Source organism: Mirounga leonina, unplaced genomic scaffold (assembly GCF_011800145.1).
Source record: "Mirounga leonina isolate KUSES-001 unplaced genomic scaffold, KU_Mleo_1.0 Mir_129, whole genome shotgun sequence".
Classification (NCBI taxonomy): domain Eukaryota; kingdom Metazoa; phylum Chordata; class Mammalia; order Carnivora; family Phocidae; genus Mirounga; species Mirounga leonina.
Window position 1 is genome coordinate 39414843 of NW_023270323.1, and position 18804 is coordinate 39433646.

The 18804-nt window shown below is 47.3% G+C and overlaps 1 protein-coding gene across 2 annotated transcripts in view; it reads left to right on the top strand.

The window, feature by feature from the left end:
* Nucleotides 1-18804, top strand: part of LNX1 (ligand of numb-protein X 1) — a 182117-nt gene that overhangs the window by 78096 nt on the left and 85217 nt on the right. The window contains exon 3 of one of the 2 annotated variants that reach the window (XM_035004992.1): nucleotides 4334-4819. In XM_035004992.1, the coding sequence (XP_034860883.1) occupies nucleotides 4428-4819 (392 nt within the window). In that variant the 5' untranslated portion in view covers nucleotides 4334-4427. Of the gene's footprint in view, nucleotides 1-4333; nucleotides 4820-12388; nucleotides 13485-18804 lie in introns of those variants that run through there. The other variant, XM_035004993.1, reaches the window with a different exon arrangement.

The window sequence follows — 18804 nt, forward strand, 5'->3', positions numbered from 1 at the left end:
CCGTCCAATTACTGTCGTTTTAAAACTGTGACTCATGCAGCCATTCAAGAGGAGCTGTGGAGTCAAGTCTTGTCCTTTCAGGAGGAGGAAAATGTGAAATTGTCAGTGCAGCCTGCCAAATGACATGTTTATCCCTTGTCTTTCCAGCGCGGTATATGGTTTATCCTCAGGTAACCATTTTCTGCAAAACCAGTGTGCATTTAAAGGAGAATTAGCAGGACATGAGCACACCAGGGACCCCATTGTTCTGGTCGGTTATGTCATGCAGACATTTTCCCACTTCCAAACAGTATGTATCCCAAAGGCTGTTCCTTTTTTTTTTTTTCTTTAAGATGTGAAAATATGTTTGTTCTTAAGACTTTTGGATTTTTAGTGCAGGTGACAGGATACATATGACCTCTAAGGACCTCGCAGACAGAGCTGACTCACGTTTGCTCTGGAATGTGGCTTTGTTGTCAGCCAGAGAAGCTTAGAATTTGAAAGTTAGGTAGAAGAACTTCTGTACAAATTCTGGGTGTGACCATAAACTGGCGGGAAAGGAAGCAGGAACGAAGGACCCAGATGGAGACTTCTATTTTTCCTGGCCCTTCTCACCGCTACATTGGTGGGCTGCATGTCCCTCTCAAAGTCACCTTGGGCTTCTGTTGCACCACGAATCACAGGAGAGACAGAAAAGATCATTCCTAAACCACAATAGGTTTCTATGAAGGAAGTGTACGATTTTCACCCCCGTGCCCCGTACACACACAGGAGGGAATCGACTTCCCTTCTCTTTCTCCATCCTGCAGGAAAGCCATATTGCAGCTCTGTCGCCTTACCTCAGCCAGGGCCAGGGGGCCTGAAGGCTGGCACACTGAGGGACATGAATGGACTCAAAGCTGACGGGCCCTCTCACTTGCTTTTAGAAGAAAAAAGAGTTTACCTTTAAGCCATAATGATTTTAGATAATTTCTTATCAGTTCAGCAAGGCACATACATGTCTTAAAAACATGATACATCATACATGTTTATGAGACGTAAACTGGAAATAAGAAACCTCAAATAATATTAATCATATTTTTTAAAGTCTACCTAGTTCTTTCTTTAGAGTCTAAACTGCTTTTTTGGGGGGGGTTGCAATTCTCTCATAATCTGTGTCTATTCATTTAGGCTTTATTTAGTCTAAAGCAAGTTGGAAAATATATACGGGAGTGTTTACGTTAATATTATGTTAGGAATCTGGTCTACTCACATGGACAAGGGCCAGGGAATTCAAATTTCTCTTAGAAAAACAAAAAAAGGAAAGAAAAAAGAATTGGGGTTGGAGCTAGAACCCACCATTTTTGCTTGCCCATTCCCCATTCCATTCATTCGGTCTTGGGCATTCTAGCGGTCAGTAAAGGGAAAGAATATTTTTAAACAGAGCCTTGGAAAAGCCTATTAGCAATGGGCCTAAAGAGATTTTAAACCTAATTTCTTGGGGCTCTTATATTCGGCTGGTTCCATTCTGACTAGTCCTGATCAGGAAAGATGCCTGGACAAAACATAGCGAAATGGTTAGGAACAGAACCCAGAGTCAGCACCACTTTATGGTTTGTTTCTTTTTTGGTGAAAACTGGCAAGTTACTTCCCTGTCACACTTTAGTTCTTCATCTGTTAAAAGAAAACAAACAAAACCCAACAACCCTGGGGATTTGCATGGATTAAATAACATAGTCTATAGAAGGCCCCCAGGACAGTGCCGGGCACATGGTAAATGCTCAAAAACTGTTAGAAAGCAAAGAAAAAAAGATTTTCCCAGAAGCTGACCACCCAAAACAAAGCAAAATCCTCTGCTTTGTTAGCACGGAATCCTAGAACTCTGTTTCTGAAAGGGACTTTATAGTATCAGTCTAGTGGCTTGGTTTTTTTTCTTTTCCTTTATTTTTTTAAAGCGAGGTTTCTTCCAACAGAATATTATAAGGAAACTGACGTGTCAGAAACACATCAAAATGGAGTTGGGACTGGGTAGGGTGGAGAAGTGGGCACAGCTCTACCCAAACTGCCTTCCCATCTTCCCTCCCCTGGAAGACACTGAAGCATCTGCCACTTTCCAGAACACAGTCTGAAAACCCAAACGTCTGGTTCAGCTCCACCATTTCACATTTCCAGGCAGGGCCCAGAGACGTGAAGTTGTTTTTTCGGTGGCACGACCAGAGCTACAACTGCATTCCTGTCACTTTCGAGTACAGCACAATGAGAAAGAATGGACAGGACCCAGACACGTGGGAGTGTTTGACCAAACTCTTGTCAAAGTTCAAAATATGTGCACTTTTCCCCCTGTAGTCGATGATCATCTTTTGGGTGGCCCATTTCCGTTTTCATGTTGATTTTTTGACTTTTTTTTTTTTCATGCCACTTAAAGCATTTCCTGTGTGGTTCCAGTGCCTTCTATCAGCCTTGAGGACACATAGCAGCTGTGTCTGTTTCCATGAAATTTGGCTAGAAACAACTTCACCCCCTTCTGCACTCTCTACCTTAGCCTTCTGTGGTCTCTTTTGATGCTAAATAAAATGTTATGATTTCTGAGTGTTTTCACATTCGGGGCATTTTACTTCAACCTCTTGACCAGAGTGTTCTTTCAGGCGTATGAGCGCAGTCCGGAAATGTAAACATGAAGCTGACCCAGAGAGAGCTTGAAGTCAATGTATTTTCTTTTTGAGATAAGGCTATGCTCCTACAAACAACCTTGGACTTCATTTGGTAAAGAAAAAGGATGGAACGTGGTTTAGAATGCCGTGCCATTTCCAAATGCAGCAGGGTTCCTGTTAGCTTCTCCGTGTGTCTTTATGTTCTTGTGGAATGCCTAAAGTCTTTTCATTTACTTTCCAAATTGAAGAAAGTCGAGGGGGCGGTGGGTGAGGGAGGGTGCAGGATTCTTAAGCGTGCACCTAGCGCACGCTTCTGTTTGCACTTGTCACGCGGGCTTGCCAGTTACCTGTGCTCGCGCCTGCCTCCCCTGGACTGGGGACTCCAGGAGAGCAAGGGCATGTCCTTGAGAGCTCTCCTGAAGGTCTCCTCCACACCCAGCTTACTACCCAGCTCAGAGCTGGTACTCAAAACATATCTATTGAATGATTCCAAGATGCTTCCAGGTATTAATCAGGAATGTTAAAACCTCCATTATTTGGACTCCTATAGTATTCCACTCGTTTGAAATATATATATAATTAAACAAAAGAGCACTATTAAAACAAAGCCAAAAGACCCCTTATAGGAACTATAGCTTTCAGTTTCTAGGTCGATTGAGCTAGATGGCAGACCAAATGAATTCGGTACAAACACATGTAAAGATAGTAGCTGATATTGACTGAGCACTTACTGTATTCCGGGTACAACTGTAAGAGCTTTATGTCTCATATATCATCTCATCCTCACAGCAATCCTAGGAGGTAGGCTATTGTTATTCTCCTTTTACAGATATGGATCCAATCACTGGCCCACAGCGGCGGTGGCATTCGAACCCAGGCAGTGCAGCCCCAGAGCCCACGTGACCACTAAGTGACTGACTGAGTGGATGACGAGCATACGGACGAAAACGTTCTCTCACCACAGTAAAAATACAACAGACTCAGCAGCTCTCATTTCTTCTCAGATGATTTAGTCAAAGGCTCTGATGTCCTACATTTTCTGAGTTTTAGAGGAAGCTGGGGAGAAAGATAAGAGAAAGCCATCAGAGGGTTAACTGTTTTTCTTCTTGTCCTGATCTGACAGAGCATTTTATCTTTTTTAAGATTTAGTTATTTATTTGACAGAATGAGAGAGGGAGAAAGAGATAGAGAGCACAAGCAAGGGGAGGGCAGGCAGAGGGAGAGGGAGAAGCAGACTCCCCACTGAGCAGAGAGCCTGATGTGGGGCTTGATCCCAGGACCCTGGGATCATGATGTGAGCTGAAGGCAGATGCTTAACCGACTGAGCCACCCAGGCACTCCCTGACAGAGCATTTTATAAATCGCTGGTCTAATTGAATTTTATTAATTCATTTTATTAAATTAATACAATTTATGTTTCTTAGGGCATATTTCTTCTGAGTTCCTCTAGGCATTTCCCAGATAGTACCCAATGGCTTTTCCCACCCCAACGTGAGGATATTAAAGGTAAATATTATTGCCACTAGGATGGATGGTAAACCGAGGAATAAGGAGGCAAGGTCCTTTGCCCAAGGTCATGTCAGTCACCAGAGTGGGCAGCGAGCCCTGGCCTTCTGAATCACAGCTCGGTTCCCTGCCCACTGGTGGCAGAGTCTCAAGTTCACTGAAAGTGGAGTCTTTAGGTGGCCGTGAAAACGAAGATGAGCTGTCTTATTCTCTTTCAGGTCTGTGGATGGCTCCTAGAAGATCTTGATTTACTCCTGAGGACATCCCGTTTTCCTGGGCCAATTTCCTGTCAGACCATCTCCCCCGTTGATCATGAGCCAGCCAGACCCCGCCTGTCACCCTGATCCCAGCCCTGCCCCCCCGTGTGTGGTATGTGGCCAAGCCCACTCCCCCGAGGAGAACCACTTCTACACCTACACCGAAGATGTGGATGATGACCTCATGTGCCACATCTGCCTGCAAGCTTTGCTGGAGCCTCTGGACACTCCCTGTGGACATACGTACTGTACCCTGTGCCTCACCAGCTTCCTGGTGGAGAAGGACTTCTGCCCTGTGGACCGCAAGCCGGTGATGCTGCAGCATTGCAAGAGGTCCAGCATTCTGGTCAACAAGCTCCTCGACAAGCTGCTGGTGACCTGCCCGTTCTCGGACTACTGCACCGAGGTCCTGCAGCGCTGCGATCTGGAGCAGCACTTTCAGACAAGGTAGCGCCTCCTCGTGGGCCAACCCCGGGCGGCCCTGTCCTCTCAGGGGCAGCTGGGCTCGCCTGCCTCCCAGGGGCAGTGCTGTCCTCGGGGGCTGGGTGCTCCACGACATGCCTTTCCTCTGCCTTCTTTGCAGCGCATGAAAGCAATCGCCCAAGGGAAACCTTCTAGGTGTTTATCGCTATGGTTCGGTGTAGGACACAGGATGTCATAGAATTGCGGTGTGTAGGTGTGGGGGGTAAGGGGTTTATTTTATGGTGGTAACACTCACGTAACATAAAATTTGCCACTTTAGCAGTTTTTAAGAGTAGAGTTGAGCGGCATTAAGTACACTCACACTGTTGTGCGGCCATCACCACCATCCTTTCTCTAGAACTTTCTTCATCTTCCAGAATTGAAAACCATACCTATTAAACCAAAACTCGCCATTCCCTCCTGTCTGGCCCCTGGTAACCACCATGCTACTTTCTGCCTCTATGAATTGCTCTAGGGACCTAATAGAAGAGGAATCATACCATATCTGTCCTTTTGTGGCTGGCTTATTTCATATGTGTGCATTCTGAAATGTCAAAGATACTGGAAAGATCTGAGGAGCGTCTTTCTCTGGGGCTCATGGCCCCCAGAAGATTTCCTGGCAGGCATTGCTTATCTTTTCACATCAGGAAAAAAAAATGTCTCCCAATTTGATCCATGATTATTAAAATGTCCTCTGTATGGGAATTGATGAAGCCCAACTCTTCTTTGAGGAGATGCGGGGTATTGCCAGCAAAGTTTTCAATGGAGAAATGTAGAAACTGTTGTCTTCCAGTGATTTTTCTGTTTTTGGCCAAGGTACACACGGGTGGCAGAGAGATGGTGTCACCACCTCCGCTGGTGGGCAGCATCATCCACTCCACCTGTCTGCCTCTTACGTTGTCCACTTACATTGTCATGTTCCTGGGCATTCCCCTGGTTGATGGCCTCAGGACAGCCCTGAGTCTTGTTTCACATGAGGCACTCTCTTAGAACATTTAAGGTGCTTAAGAGAGGGTGAACAATAATACCACAATTATTCATAAGAGGAAATGTGGAAGCTAGTGTTTACTTTGGTTCCTGTCATGACAAGGGCAAGAGGTAGGTGCAGGTGTTTTTTCTAAAGGTCACATACCTTAGGTTGTGAATCTGAGTCTTTGTTTTTTAGGACAGGCAGATTCTCTGACATGGACATTTGCATCCAGGGCAGTGGCTGGGCCGTAATGCTTAGCGCTTGTTTTCCATGCTAATTATATCTGTGAACTTGCTTTTCGCCCCCAGGATGTTGAATGAAAGGCATCTAACCCAGGTTTCTGGGTTGCCTCTGACCCTCTGTTGTTGACATCTAAACTAGGGTACCCCTCTTCTCATTGCCCAGAAGGAGATTTGGCCAGAGGAGAAGGGGGTGAGGGAGGCTGTTCGTGACCTTTGTTGGAAGTTTGGCCCAGCGGGAGGAGAGGCGCTGTCTGCAGGGAAGTAGGTCTGGGGCAGGTCAGAGAGAGGCAGATGCTGACAGTTGCTGGTGCAGAGCCAGGGCCAAGGCCAGGGCCGCACTGGCTAGGGGAGGCGAGGAGTGGTGGAGGATTTAGGCCCTGGTAGAGCTCCCTCCACCCATCCCATTCCCTGCTCCCAACATTTGCACCCTCTACCTTTGTTATTGGGGCTGTATGAGTTTCCTATTGCTGCTGTAGCAAATGATTGCTACTCAGGGGCTTCAAACCACACAAATGTGTTATCTTACAGTTCAGAGGGTTAGAAGTCCAACATGGGGTGCACTGGACTGACATCAAGGAGTTGGGAGGGCTGATTCCCTCTGGTTCTAGGAGAGAATCCCCTTCCTTGCCTTGCCTAGCTTCTGGAGGCCACCTGCCTTCCCTGGCTTGTGGCCCCATTCCCCATCTTCAAAGCCAGCAGAGGACCATTTTCCAGTCTCTCTGCCTGTCTATCTCTGTCTTTCTCTTTCTGTGTCTCTCTTTGTCTCTCTGTTTGTCAATCTCTTTGTCTCTCTCTGTCTCTCCCTCTCTCTCTTTTAAGATTTTATCCATTTTAATTATTTGAGGGAGAGCACGAATGGGGTAAGAGGGAGAAATAGACTCCACACCGAGCAGAGAGCCTGATGTGCGGCTGGATCCCGAGACTCCGGGATCATGACCTGAGCTGAAAGCAGATGCCCAACCGACTGAGCCACCCAGGCAACCTCTCTCTCTTTCTGTTTGTCTCTGTCTCTCTCTCACTCTCCCATTTCTGCTTCCATCATCACATCTCTCTCTGTGGCTCTGGCCTTCCTGCCGCCCACTTGGTAATTACATTGGACCCAGATGGGTAATCTACAATCATTTCCTCATCTGAAGATCCTTAACTTAGTCACATCTGCCAAGTCCCTTTTGCCCTGTAAGGTGACAGATCCACAGGCTCTTGGGATTAGGAGGTGGCCGTCTGTGGGGGCAGGCGTGGTTCTGCCCACCACAGGAGCTCCGTAGAGGAGGGATAAGAGAGGGGAGAGCAAAGGACAGAAATGGGAGTAGTCTCTGGAGACAACGTGAACATAGCAGCTTCTCCTCACCTCCTCATTAAGAACTGATTGGGGCCAAGATTATCCTGAAAACTAGAGAGAAGATGGCATATGGATCGGAGGGTGAGTTCGCAACAGAAGTGGGGCAGAAGAAGGGCCAGAAAGAAGCAGTTGGGTCCTCTGGGGTCTCCAGGGGAGAGAGGACACTGGCACCCCTCAGCTGCCCAGAGTGGGAAGGTTATTCACCCACCCACACAGGCGTTGTGGCCCACACACCTCAAGGAAGCCCAGGGAAAAGTCTGGATGAATCCTCAGCTGATAATGATATACACAATAGAAAAACAACAGTGAGGAAAGAACCCAAAACTAATTGAAATCACCTCTTCACACTGAGGCCTCAGAGCTTCTCACAAGCACCCAGCAGCAGCTCCCTGTGAGGGGAAAACTCCCACGTAAGGGAGGTGTAGGTCTCAACACCCGCTCTTGGTCTGCGCCACACATCAGCTTCCTAAGTAGGTCGAAACCAACATTTCCAAAAATATCTTGATATATTAGTCATCAAATGCTTAATATACACTCCTTCCCCTCCCGCCCTGTGGGCCTTTGATTGGCAAGGATTCAAAACTTGGAGCGTATCCAGGACCTGACTCTGGAGCCCTGTTAGGTGTCGGGCCAGCAACTGGGCCAGTGGACCATCTCTTCCCCTATCCCTCAGAAGGGAGACGAAGATTAAGTTGTTACTACTCTGGAATCCCTTTAACTGGGAACCACCAAGAAGTGACCAGGAAGCAAGGGTTTTCCTTACGTCTCCATAAGAGACCTCCAGGTTGGTGGCTGCAGGTACTGGAGCGTGGTCACACATTTATACTAGAAGATAGCTTTCTTTGTAAATTTTGCATCTCAGTTTTGGTATTTAAAATGTAATGAGTTTTAAAAAATATTATTTGCCTTGTGGCATTGAAATGAATATAAACTAGGCAGGCTCAGGGTCTATCCAGTAAGGAGACTTAACTACAATTCTGGTTGAAGACCACCATCTGACCAATGTGGGTCCACACACTCCCTTCCAGCAGGTCCCAGTATCCGAACAGTCCCGGGCTTCATGGAGAACTACAGACTTAGCTTTCTCTACCTGTAGAATGGGAACTTATTTCATTTGGGCTCCTTAAATACAAAGCTCTTCAGAAACGAATCACATTTAGAATGTTGCCATTGTCCCTCTAGAAAAGAAGACGTGGTAGAGAAATATTTTTCCCCTCAGCTGAGGTCTCTGTTTATGACCTGTCCATAGGCCCACGCTCATCCTAACTGTTGACTTGAGCCAGAGATGCGGGCAGCCTCGACTTTAAACAAACGCTGCCTGTTTTCTCCAGAACTCATGTCATTTGTAAACATTGTTGTAAACATTGTTATCTGGCTACTTGAGCCCCTGAGTTGAATGTAAATCCTTAAGTAAAACATTTAGGACTGATTGTGGTTGTGCATGACTGGCTGGACCAGCAGCTCCTTGGACAACTGTTCCTGACTTCAGACGAGAGGGTTCTTCCATGAGAGTAAGCCTGAGCATGTGAGCTAATGTTTGGAATCTTCTGGCTACTTCCATTGACCTCCGTCCTCTGAGATGCTTGTGGACTTCCATCGCATGGATCTCCTGCAAAGAATTCCCACGAGGGTGACAGGCCTGTTGAGTCAAGGGACAGAGAGCCTTCTTAACCAAAGGACATTGCCAGGAGACATTGCATAGTCGCTGTAGGGGCCATCCGATGCATCCCTCTTGACCCAGAGCAGTGAGAGGGTGTGTGGGAGGAAAGCCTTCACTTCCTTGATCCTCAATGGGAGTTGTCTGAGGCTCAAGACTACATCATCCTTGTGTAATAGCATCATCCACGTGTATAATATTTATCAAGGATCTGCAATAGGCCTGGCCCAGAATGAAAGAAAAAATCTATACACACCATGATTTCTGCCCTTGAGAAAATGACCTTTGAAGAGTGGAGAAGTTGAAATCACGTGCACATTGAATTGTTTCATAGGATAATTCCCTTTGCCCTTTAGTTTCTATCTTATGGAAGATAATAACTATGGGGGATAATAGAGCTGACCCTTAAGCTACTAGCAGGAATAAAGAGATCATTGTTCAGTGTTTTGAAAACAACCCTGAATGAAAATGTGTATAATTGGCCCAAGACACACCTGACTGAAGCCTCCCGGGGTTTTGTTTTGTTTGTTTTAATTAATTTTGCAGCCCAAGTCCCGGGAGTTTCTTCTCCAAAGACCTACCCTGGAACTTCTCTTGACCTTTACTTCTAGCAGGCGACCCCTTTCGTTAGTGTATTCAGTACAACACAGACACGGTTACTATCTGTGGTGCAGGGAGGATTCTGCTGCTGGAGGAAAGGTCTAAGGGAGCATTCCTCTATGGAAAGACAGGTAGGTTACAAGTCTTGTTGGTCATGTCAGCCAGGCTCCACATTTTCCCTATAACTGTGTTTTGACATACATACTTTACATGACATTCCAATCCTGAACCCAACTTTTTCCTGGTTCCTACCTGGCTCAGAGCTGCTCTTGACACTCTTCTGGGTACAGAAGAAATGAGGCAGTTGTCTTGGCTTGCCTTCTGGGAGAACCATTGAGTTTCTATCATGCTCCAAGCAATTTGCTAAAGAAAAAACATTCTCCAGGGCACTCATGCCCTGAAATCTTCCTTATCTTTTTCCTTTCTTCCTGGACATTTGTTATCCATCCGTATGAATGCTTGACCCCTGCCATGGCTCTTGGCCAATTTGAAGTCCTGAAGTCCTTTGGTTTTGTTTTGTTTTGCTAATTTGCTTCTGATCAAGAAAGATTGGTCCAAAAAGTTGACACATGAACCGAGTTGAATTCTAGTTCCTTCAACAAATATTTATGAGCATCTACTGTGTTCTAGGCACTATGGTGAGGATACAGTGCAGAACAAGACCAGTAGAGCTCCTGCCTTCCAGGAGTTCCTTGTTTAGTGAAAAGAGGCAAGAAAACAGGAGGTAATGGGTGATATCTGAGATGACATTTAAGGTTAGATAGAACTTAGGCAAAGGGTACAAGGTTCAGGGTTAGGGCTATTTACTGGCAATGTCGCTAAATAATATGACCATTTAAAGTGGGATTCTATCCCCAAGGGATTGTATTAGGATTATATCTGATGGCAGATATTAGAAAACTCAAACTGAATTGGTTTAACTTTGTAAAAGTTTCATATTTCTTATGTAACAGAAAGTATAGGGGTAGGAAGTCCATGACTACTATGATGTTATCATGATGCCATCAGGAATCCAAGCTCTTTCTGCTTTGCAGATACACTTTCATCCTCAATTTTGTCACCTCTTGATCCCAAAAGAGCTGCTCAAACTCCAGCATCACATCTAAGTTCCAGGCAGAAATAAGTTCCGGGCAGGAAGAACCAGCAGGAAAGGCAAATCGACAATGTGCAAACTGAGACTTTTGCTTTAAAAAACTTTCTGGGATGCCTTACCCACTAATTTCTGCTTATACCTCATTGGCCAGTATTGTGTTATATGGCCACCCATCTGTGAGAGAGGCTAAAGTGCATTATTACCACCACGAACTAAACCTAGATTCTGTTAAAAGGCAGAAGAGAAGATCAGATCTTGAGTAGGCAACCAGCGGTTTTTGCAGTAATGAGATAAGCAACAACAACAAAATTCCTTCATTTTTATATTGCATTCATATCTGTTAATGAATTTTATGCAAGGAGGTAAAAGGGCAAACATCCTTCTTTTGTCATTGAGACTTGGAGAAGCACTCTGACATGTCAAAGATTATCAGAAATACAATCTAGCACACTATGAAACCCACAGCCTTTTTTTAGACACCATGCTCTTCCTGAGCCATGATCTATCCAGCAGATCCTGGACACTCGAGAAGAGCATGTCCCAGGACTCCATGAAACTCCATATTCAGGAAAAGGCTGTAACATTTCATGTCCCTAACAGTGCAGGAGGAAAGAAAAGAAGAGAATAACAAAGCCTCTTGGAGATAGGTGCTGGGCTCCTTCCCTGTTATGAGTGGTTATTATTCATTATTATTATTAATAATAACAATTTTTATAACGATAGCTAAAACTCATTGAGCCTTTTGCTCTTTATAGGCATCATCTCATTCCACCTTCCTAACAACGCTATGAGCAAGCACTGTTATTATTGTCTTTCTTTTACGGAGGAAGAGACAGCGATTCAGAGAGATTAAACAACACGCCCAGTGTCACACAGCTAGTATGCGGCAGGGCTAGGGTTCAGTCATCTGTTTGACTCCAGCAGCTAAATACCAAACCTAACTTCCTTTGTGCAGCTATTTCATTTTACTTCCTTTTCCCCAGCCCTGACTCACTCTTGAATACCAGGCTTACAGGAAATGGAATTCAAATGAGTCTCAACAAAACTATAAATGAATACATGTCCTGCTTTATCAAGATGGCTTATTTCTGCCCGAAACTGAGGCATTTAAACCCGTACATTCTAAGGTTCTACTGTGCTTACACTCTTTCAGGCCTGCCTCAGGTAAATGCACTGCTCTGAGGCCAAATTCCTGTTGCTACAGCTCATTGCAATTGGTCTCAGCTCGCGGCCTTCTCCCGGGTCTGCGTCCTGGACGGTCTAGTTTGCTGGAATCGCTTGGGTGCCATTAGTGAACTATCCCTTTAAGCCATTTCTGTTAAGATTGAGGCCTCAAGCTGCAAAGACCCAAATGGATTCTAGCCCTCCTTTTTTTTTTTTAAGATTTTATTTATTTGTCAGAGAGAGAGTGCGCACAAGCAGAGCATAAGCAGGGGGAGCAGGACACAGAAGGAGAGGCAGGCTCCCCACTGAGCAGGGAGCCCGATGTGGGGCTCAATCCCAGGACCCTGGGATCATGACCTGAGCTGAAGGCAGATGCTTAAGATTGCTCAGATTCTAGTCCTCTTGAAGATGGGGTAGAAGGAGGGGAGCCTCGGGGGCTTCTGGGGGCATCACAGAGTTTAGGCATGCAAAGAAGTCCTAATGGGAAGGTAGAGAGCATGGGCTAGAGTCACTAATCTGAATGCTGCAAGTGCTGATGGGGCCCAGCCCCCCGCGGGACCCAGTGGGTCAGGCATGAAGAGAGCTCCACTTCAGAGAGGAGTGGCTGAGGCTCGGGGGATTACATGAAATGCCCAGCATCCCAGAGCTGGTGCCAGAGCTTAGTTTGGCCGCTCAGGGGAGGAAGAGGAACAGAGAGACTTCCCTCCTTGCAGAACCAGAACCTGAACCTGGTTCGGACAGAACTCTAGGTCTATCAAGGCTCTCTGCTATTCTCAAGGAGAGCGACACAGCCTAATCTTGCAAAGGGCCAATTGTCCAGATGAGTAGAGAAGCTGTCACTTCTCTTACAGCCGCTAGCGTAGTGGGGACAGGGATAGGTAAAACATCCTAAAGGCATGTTCTAAATATACACTCAGGCGCAGAGCTGGTTCATGTTTAACCCTCCTCTGTCGCAATATCTGGAGACTCACTTCGAGCTCCGATCTCCAGGCTGTGTTCCAAGGATGCTAATTTCTTACATTGTCTTCCTCTAGCAAACTGGGGGACAGCTCTTGATGATTTGCCTATCCGCATGGTGGGGTCTGAATGTGCCGTGGCCGTGCCCTCTCCTCACGCAGCTCAGCTTCTAGCCCATCTGCTCCCGGCCAGTGATGTCAATGTACCAGCTGCTTCCCAAGAACCAGTCGGCATCCTGCAGGAGGGGCAGGTCCCTCTCCCGGGCATCAGCCTGCTTGCTCTCAGCCCGAGCCCTCTTGCCAACCCTGGTGGGTCCCTCCGGTCTCATATCTCCCCATCTGAGAAGCGGAGGGCACGACCCTCTTCCAGGCCTGTGATTTATCAGCGTGGCTCCATCCCAGGGCTCCACATGAGATGCCTTCTCTCTGCTGATTGTGGGGACATGGCCAGGTTTGTTTCGGGGAACTGAGCTGGGCTGGGCCCCTGCGGCTGACAGAGCGAAGGTGGCCAGGAAGAAAGCAGCCTCCTGTCGGAAAATGAAGGCACTTCTGCTGCTGGTCCTGCCTTGGCTCAGCCCTGCCAACTACATTGACAATGTGGGCAACCTGCACTTCCTGTGCTCAGAACTGTGAGTCCCGCCATAGCGCTGCCTGCCTGTGTTTGTGTGTCGGGTGTGTCGGGGGTGGGACCGGAGTCCGTTCCCTGGCTGGTATGTTTGTTTAGAGGAAGCAGTCCCTCACAAGCTAGATGCACTCGACAAAGCACGCAGCCAGCCAGCAGTCTCGAGTGACATGCATAGGTCTGTGACTTAACAAAAAAACACACACACCATCTTACGGATGCCCCGCTTTCCCAGCGAGGCATTTTCTTCCTGCTTCTGTGCCAACACTGCCTTTTTTTTTTTTTTTTTTTTGGTACTCTATTTTTTCTCAATAGATGTGTCTTCTCTTCCTTCCATAAATAGAACCAAAGAGCAATTAAGAACCGAGCTTGCAGACACAGATCTGCAGCCCCTGTCAGGCATTTCTAGTTCCCTTTATTGGGAACCCAGTCTGCGTACCTGAAAATACGCACAGCCTCAGCACGGCAGAGAGGTCACCGTTTGTGTAAAACAATAGGCAGCCACTGGAGCTTGGGGTTTGACCATTTTTAAACGTATGGGCGAGCAGAGGGAAGTGTGCAGGGAGCCCCCACATCCCATCACCTTGACTGCTTTGCCACATTTGCTTTGTGTATTTTATTCAGGTGATTTGGAGTAAATTGCAGTCACGACCTTTCGCCCCTAAATACTTCACTAAATAAAATAAAGACGTTTTCCTACATGACCTATGTCCATTTTACAAAAGGAAATGACACACACCCAAACTCTACGGTGATGTTTTCCTGGCTCCTTTTGCTGGTAAGCTTGGAAAGAGTATTGCAGGTGAATGTGAACAGCTTCTGGCCAACAGAGGAAAAAGTGCTGAGGTCTGTGTGCCTCAGTGCTGGGAACACTTGACAAAACAGTGTGTTCCTCCTCACTAACCTTTTGGACGGGGAAACCTCGCAAGGCCTAGCTTATGTGTAAATTCTAGTCGGTGGACAACTGAGAAGCATTCTAATTAGAATTCCTAGGGCCCAGACTAGAAAAGCTCAGTGGGTCGTACAGAGATAGAGGTAACCCTCCTGAATGTGTGGTGATAACCAGGACCTCCTTTATAATCAGCCAGACTAGCCAGTGTGCATAGCACAGGAGATGCTCAATAAATTCTTGATAAATAGAGGAGAGAACAAGGGACCTAGGTCCTTGGAGGCAGCCGATTCCTTTTGACGACCCTGCATTTCAGGATTAGCTGGTCCCATCTTTTTCAAATGTAACCCCCCAGTCCTCCTCAGATAAGAAGGTTCAAAGGGGAACTATCTGGCTTAAGCCTGAGTGGTGAGCATCTCTTGGGTAATAATGGCATATGGAAGCTTTTCTAGAAAAATATACAAGGACAGAGCTTCTTGGGATTGTGGCAAGTCTCCTTCTTCCCCTTTGATGGTGTCTCTGAAATCTGGTGCCAAAGCGCTCCTCCTCCGTACCCTCGCCCCCACCTGCTGTCCTTGTTGGGGGCCGCGCTCCTTTCCTAGGGCTCCTGCAGCAGTGACTGCATGCTTGGTAAGTTAAAGCAACAGAAATCTCTTCTCTCACAGCTCTGGAGGCCAGAGCCTTGAAATCAAGGTGTGGGCAGGGCCACACTCCCCAGGAAGGCTGTCAGGGAGAATCCTCCCTTGCCTCTTCCAGTTCCTGGCGGCTCCAGGCGTGTCTTGGCTCCTGGCCGCCTCGCTCCAATCTCTGCTTTTGTCGCCATATGACCTCCCACTTGTGTCCTTTCCAATTCTCTGTCATTTCCTCTTCTTATAAGGACACTTGGCATCGGGTTTAGGGCCTGCCTCATCCAGGATGATCTCCTCTTGAGATATTTAGCTGAATTACATCTTTTTCTAAGTAAGGTCACATTCACAAGTTCCTGCTGCACATCTCTTGGGGGACCACCACTCAAGCCACTGCGGGTGCTCCTGAGGAGCCTCTCCACTCATTTACTTTCATTTTTACAGCCTAATTAAAGGAAGGCTCTTCACACTGGCTTCTCAGTTTTCTTTTCTACAAGTACGTGAATCAAGGCCACTTTTCTGTTGAGTAACTGGACATAAGCAGGCCATTCTTTCCAAAATGTGAAGGATATCCAAGAAGCCTAATGCCAGGAAATTGCCAGGACGGCATTCCCAGGCTGATGTGCCAGAACTTTCTGGAAGCTTCCAGTCACTGGGCATGATTGATGAGAGAATTCTGTGTGGCTATCACCTGATGCTACTAGTGTGATAATGAACTAATCGGCAAATTAATGACACATTTCAGGTACTGTGGCAGTGCTTTGAGCAATACAGGCAGTAAAAAAATTGGCATGGTACCAACCCTCAAGGAGCTGACAATCCAATTGAGAAGATGAAATTTATACACCTCAGAAATATTAACAATGAGCCAAGGCATAAGGGGATATGTCTTTAAAAAGTAGGATAGGCAATAAGTTGAGAGGAGGTGGAGTTTGCCCATTTCCATGAAATTGGTCAGGTGATGCTTCTAAGGAAGGTGGCAGTTTGAGCTGGATCTTGAAGTCATTAGGAAAAGTTTAGGCAGAATCACGGATGGGAAGAGAGCACTTCAGGCAGGGCAAAGGGCACTACAGAGGTTGCAAGGTGGCTGTGGTTGTCACCAAAGCCTTGAGAAACGACAATGGAGAGCAGTAAATGGGACTGCTGGGTCCCTTCACTGTTCTTGGAAGCTAGGGCCGTGGGATGGTGGCTGCATGTTCCTGAGACAAAGAGACACTTCTCTCACTGCCGTAGGCCACTGGGATCTCGAAGGCAGGCAGAGCTGAGTGGACTCACTGGAAAGCGCTGGGAAGCCACACTTCCTCCCGCCCCCTGCCCCCTCGTCTGAGCTTTGGCGCCTTGGCCTTGGGTGAGCTTGACCTGTGTCTGCCATGCTCCCAGCTGTAGAGACGCTCCTGGATTTTCCTTCCTCTCTAAGGCAAAGGCTCTCTCAGTCTGAGTCCTGTTCCCTCAGAGCCCAGCTAGAAAATTGGAACTAATCCTGTAAATAGCGTCAGCTACAGTCTGTGGCCCTGGGGGCCACAAACTCCAATGCCTACAGGAACCGGGCAAGAGTTATTTCAGAATGTGAGTCATTCAGGTATAAGATAAAAGGAAGTGGTGAGGCCTCTGAACAACTGTAGTGTGTGTGTATGTGTGTGCATGTATATAATTCAAATGTTTTTAGACATTACATATAATTTAATACATATTATTGTTTAAATATATATGATATGTATGATACATATTATATAAGATATGTATAATGTCTAAAAGCATCAATTTAAAACAAAACAACAACTCTCCAGCAGATCACTTCTGCCTGCCCAGTTTGGCCTTCAGACTCAACAGTTTATGACCCTGGGCAGCTCCATCTTTAAACATGTCCATGGTCGCCTCGTGCCTTGACGCAGAGGGCAACGAATCTCACAGAGCAGCCTAAAACCAGAACATCTGACGTGGAATCCCAGTCCATAGGTTAGAATCAGGGCATCTAGGATTGCTCTCAGGGCCGGCAAAGAGCACCCCATGACCATAAAGGGCCATGCTCTCTTCCCCCATGAGCCCTCACCCCCACCCTTCCACAAACTCTCTGACTTTCCTAGACCCCAAAGCGAATGTAGGAAACAGACTCTCAGTCTCATAGAATGAGCATGGATACGGCCTTCTCATCCTTCTGGGTCCCTTTGCTGCCCTACACATGAGAAGACATATAGGTGAAGCCTTGAGAGTAGCATGGGTTCTGAGGACCACTCAAGTGAGAACTGAGGGCTGCGTTTGTTCTTTTCAGTGCAGATATTTGGGCTCTACAATCTGCTAAAACAAAAATATTTGGCGGGGGCATCTGTTTTCATTCTTAAGCTCCCCAGGTGATCCTTATGGGCCCACCATCTTCGTTCTTAACAAGCTCCCCCAGTGATCCTTATGGCTCCTCCATGTTCATGCCCACGAAACTCCCCAGGTGATCCTTATGGGCGCTGCAATAAGAGAACTCTTAGCTCCAGCTCGCATGTCAGCTCGCCCTGACTTCCCCTGCGGAGAACCAGCACTCCACCCTCCAGGTCTGCTCTGTATCGTCAGCCGCTTACCTGTCTGTCTCCTTGACCTGGTGAGTCCTGAGGGAGAGCTTGAGGGATGTTCATTTGTGCACACCCAGCTTCTACACCCTTCACGCTTTGCTTAAACCGAGCGCCGTGAATTTGGCTCCTATCTTGGCCAATTGCTACATATATTGCGAGGTCTGATAAAGAAGACCCTGGTTTGGTTTCTGTGGAAGCGAGCGTTGATCCTGCTCATAATGATGCGAGCCAGCCTCATCTCTGGTGCTGCAGAAAGCAATGGTCTTGCTTTCCTGAGGCTTTGGTAGTGTCTCTCTACGTACTTTGCTTAGCAAGAATGCCAGGGAAAAACCTTAGAGTCTGGTGGCTGGTGAGATGTGGTTTATGGTACACCGCCAACTCTCAAGAACCACTTACAGAAAACTGAGAAGTTCTGTCCCCTTTCCCCCACCTTTACCATTTCTAGCTCCTGTCCCGCTCCCAGTACTTCTCACTTCCACGTCCTGCGCTGCTGGATGCTGCGTTCACGCCCGTGGTGGAAGTCTGAGCGCGCCCCGCTTTGCAAAGCAGGAAGCTGCCCTTTGAGTTATAGCTGCAGGGAGCCGGAGGGCAGGGAGGCATGGGCACTGCGGGATGGCCAGTCCCCCAAGCCAGTGCTGCTCCCCTTGGCTGTGTGACTTCTCGGGAAGTCAGGACATGGGCTCTCGTTACAGTCTGTAGCCAGAGATTTTTGGTTCGTAAGTGGCAGATCCGTGGACAGTTGTTCGTGCCAGTATTTGGAGGGAGAAACTCCACTCCAACCCCTGTCGAGACCGCAGTTCCAAGCAGGGAAGGCTTATTCCCCCTGGAATTCTGTGCACGGAGAAATTAAGATGAGGAACTCTGATTTTGTAACTTGAACCATCGAGGGCTATGGGCAGATGAGGCCTCCTGGAGGAGTTGCCAAGAGTAGCAGGAGCTCTGTGGCAGCCTTGTGTGTGTCCTCCCTGGGAGGTGGGGGTAGGGCCCAGGCTTCAGAGACGCAGAACACCCACCGAGTGTCTTAGGTCCAAGGACTCCAACCACCCACCACTTCCCTAGCAGAACTTTCTCCAGCCAACCTGCAAAACACACTTTCTGACAGACTGCACCATCTTCCTGCAGCAAAAACATTGACTTTGCAGGCCAAAGAGCATCTTAAATCACACCTAGCTGGGCATTCCCGGCACTCAAGTGAAGATTGTTTGCCTTAGTTTTATGTGGCACTCATTTGGCCCTGGTCCAGCTTCTCGGGTT